Genomic DNA, 3,332 nt, shown 5'->3' with positions numbered 1-3,332 from the left:
GCGCTCAGCATATAGGGTGTTGCACGTTTAATACTACATGTAATTAAAGCATGTCATGCTATCATCGCTTATCTATTCGCAACCGAACTACATGCCTGCCTTACATTGGTATTTTTGGGTAGAGGAAAGAAGCCATTGCTCGTTCATGCATGGGTCGCATGCACAGAAGGCACCGTTGTCGTGCCACTCATGATGCAATCGGAGATAAATTTACTTTCTCGCTCGGCATTCAGAGAGGCATAGCCCAGCAGTAAATTTGTCGATCCTAGTGGGAGTGCTCGTGTTCGACTGCTAGTACTCGCTCAACCATAGTATAGCATATATATGTCGTCTATCGAACTGAAACCTGTACTTATCAGGAATTGTGAGGCTTACAAGGGTGCAATATTTTGCCGAAATACGACTGTTCCTCGCCTATGGTGTCACCGCGTTCGACATGTAGGATCTAGAAATTACGTGATGAGACTCGGAAAAGCAAGACGGATGGATGCCAATTTGCTCCCACAACCTTTGACCATGGCGGGATCGCTAAGCATAGGGAGTGAGCACGATTGCAAGATTAGACCATAGGGCCCCAACTATCTGTATTGTAAGTTAAGCATGTAAGCTTTGTAATGAGTGAATAAATAATGCTTGCGCTTTTCCTTACGTCATTGTTCTACCCTAGTGTCGACGCACCCAAAGCACCATGCACAAGACGCTTCACGTCGTACTCCATGCGACTGCGTCCCCTGTACAGCCTACGATTATGTGCGCGTGTGTGCGTCAAGCATTCTTGTGCGACACGAGCTTATGCATCACAACAGGAGCAAGAAGGCGGCGATGACTTCATTATGTTGGAAATAACACGAGTGATCTTTCTCACTACGGCAAAGAAGCATTAGAACCTGTTTAATTACTAATAAGGCCTACACTCTAAGAAGCATTCCGGGGAAAACGGGAGTAACTGCGCAGTTAGTCCCAAAAAGGGCGCTTTCGTCCCTCAAGGGAGTAACTGCATGGATGTGCGTGCCGTGTGCACATTTCGGAGAGTAAGTGATTAGTCCCTGGTCGGAAAGAGACCAACGGGAGGACGAACGGCAACAGTTACTCCCCATGCGCTCCGCTGTTTTCGTCCGTGTCGTGCAGTGATGCGGCGAAAACTGTATTGTCTATAAATCGCGAATAGTTCGAAGTTCGTGCACTGTCTATTAAACTGCATGCAAAGCAGCACTTTGCCTCTTCGTGAGAAAATTGCGTGAAATTTAAAGTTGGAATGTGAAGAGCCATGGCCTTCGTGCGCGCACCATAAGTGAGCGATACACATTAAACGCGCAAGTAATTGATTAACTGCCAGATTTTGCTGGTCAGTAACGCCTAAGTTCTTTCCGTTCCTAGGAGATTACGAACTTAACTGAAGCGATGCGTAGCTCAAACGGGACACACTTAGCGACAGAGCAATTGTCCGTCTCTGTCGTCTTAGGTGCCCCGTTTGAGCTCGCTACACGTTTACATCGCGTAGTGCCTCAGCTTAAAGCACCCTAAGAATACTCACGCAGATTTCTTTTCACACTTGCTTATGGTTGCAAGTACACTACACGTTACATTCTCCCCGCACATCATACAAAATATGTCGAGTCGCTTTTACATTGCCGCACCTGCGTTCCGATGCTTAACCTGTGTCAATTTCTTACCCCGTCAACCAATCTTTCATGTTCTCCGCTCCAAAGGATTTATCGGCCCCTGGCCGAGGTGCTGCTCAACCTTCAGTCAGCAGCAATGACTACCGTGTTGTGATACCTCGTCTTCCTACCGGTAAGCTGGGTGTGGACCCCGTTTTCCTGCATGCTGACTTAAGTGGTCGACCGTGCAGAGCCCAAGACTTCAGAGACGCCCTTCGGAACATCATTGACCTGAAGGAAATAAGTTCCATCGGTCAATTTCAGATGTCGCACGTGTGGATGGTGACGTGCAAATCATCACTTACAAAATCAAAGCTAGTCGCGTGCGGAGAATTATCCGTAAAAAATAGACGCTGCTTCGTTATTGACCCCGAGCCCACGGAAGTAAAAATGAAGCTTTTATGGCTTCCTGAGCGTTTGGAAGACGATTACATTCGAGATGCGCTCCAGGCTTACGGGAAAGTGAAGTCCATATCAGCAGAAAGCTGGAGAGTATCAGAAATGGAGCAAATGCGTACCCTCAATCGTGATGTGGTGTTGACTCTTGCCGATGGAGTCGGCGTGGGCGACGTTCCACATCTGCTACACGTTTGTGGAGTGCAGAGCCTTGTATTGATTCCAGGACGGCCCCCGCTTTGTCTCCGCTGTAACAAGGTTGGGCACATTCGTCAAAACTGCAGAACCCCACGTTGTGAAGCCTGCCGACGCTTTGGCCACACAGATGAAGAATGTGTTGTGACATACGCCGACAAGTTACGACACAGGACAAGGCCTCCGGAAGAAAGCGGGCAGGAACACATAATGGATGTTACTGAGGTTCTCGATGCGACGGGAGACGTTCCCTCTTCCGCAGATACCAGCTGTGCCAGTAAGGCCCCTCTACATGTTAAAGAGAATGACATCGCAGAACTGCCCGTGGAAAAGACAAGTAGCGAAGAGAAAGAAGCGCTCGCTACCACGCAGCCAGTTGCCGCCCAACCAGCGAATGAGACAGCCACTGATGACTCATCTGGTACACCGAAGCATCTCAACACGTGCGCTATGCTGGCAGAGGACAAACGAAGTAGCGCGGATAAGTCAATTCCGAAGCGCCGTGAGACTAACAGATCAGAATCAAGCACGGACAGCGTGACGGCCAGTACCACAAGAAAAGCACGCCGCCGCAAAACATCGACACATTCACGAAAGTGCCGGCGATCACGGTCCAGGAGGCCTGGTGAGAGTTCGGAGGGAGCCTCACCGTTACCCTCTAGGACCGACCGCATAGAGAATTAAGTCTAAATAGTGAGTAGTCACCATGGCCCTGTCCCAGCGACTTCTCTTCGCAACTTTGAACGTGCGAGGCCTTAGGTCTTTGCAGAAACAGGCGCAGCTTCGCCGGCTTTTGTCTAGGAAGCGCCTCGACTTCGTCGCCGTGCAGGAGATTAAGATTGAGAGTGATGACGAGACAGAAAGGGCTTTGCGACCTTTTCTTTCTGAATGTAATGTCTGCGTTTCACACGCTCTTGGTTTATCCGCGGGCTGTTTCCTGTTTCTCAGAAAGAGCCTATTTTGTTCAGCACTTAGTTACCATGTAAACACTGAAGGTCGATATATATGTTGTGATTTTGTGTTGCAGGGTGTGCCATGGCGATTAGTCAACGTCTATGCATTCAATGACGCTGCAAAACG

The 3,332-nt window shown here is 49.0% G+C and overlaps 1 protein-coding gene across 1 annotated transcript; it reads left to right on the top strand.

Annotated features, from left to right (window-relative positions):
* The first annotated feature begins 1,691 nt into the window (after window positions 1–1,691).
* Window positions 1,692–2,936, top strand: LOC142578417 (uncharacterized). The gene has a single exon (XM_075687805.1). The coding sequence runs from the start codon at window positions 1,692–1,694 to the stop codon at window positions 2,934–2,936; it is 1,245 nt and encodes a 414-aa protein (XP_075543920.1).
* Window positions 2,937–3,332: the final 396 nt, after the last annotated feature.

This window comes from Dermacentor variabilis, chromosome 4 (genome assembly GCF_050947875.1).
Source record: "Dermacentor variabilis isolate Ectoservices chromosome 4, ASM5094787v1, whole genome shotgun sequence".
In the NCBI taxonomy this organism is placed as follows: domain Eukaryota; kingdom Metazoa; phylum Arthropoda; class Arachnida; order Ixodida; family Ixodidae; genus Dermacentor; species Dermacentor variabilis.
This window is presented reverse-complemented; position numbering and strand designations above follow the sequence as displayed.

Coding starts and splice junctions, on each gene's coding strand:
- LOC142578417 (XM_075687805.1), top strand. CDS start 1,692: ATGTTCTCCGCTCCAAAGGATTTATCGGCCCCTGGCCGAGGTGCTGCT.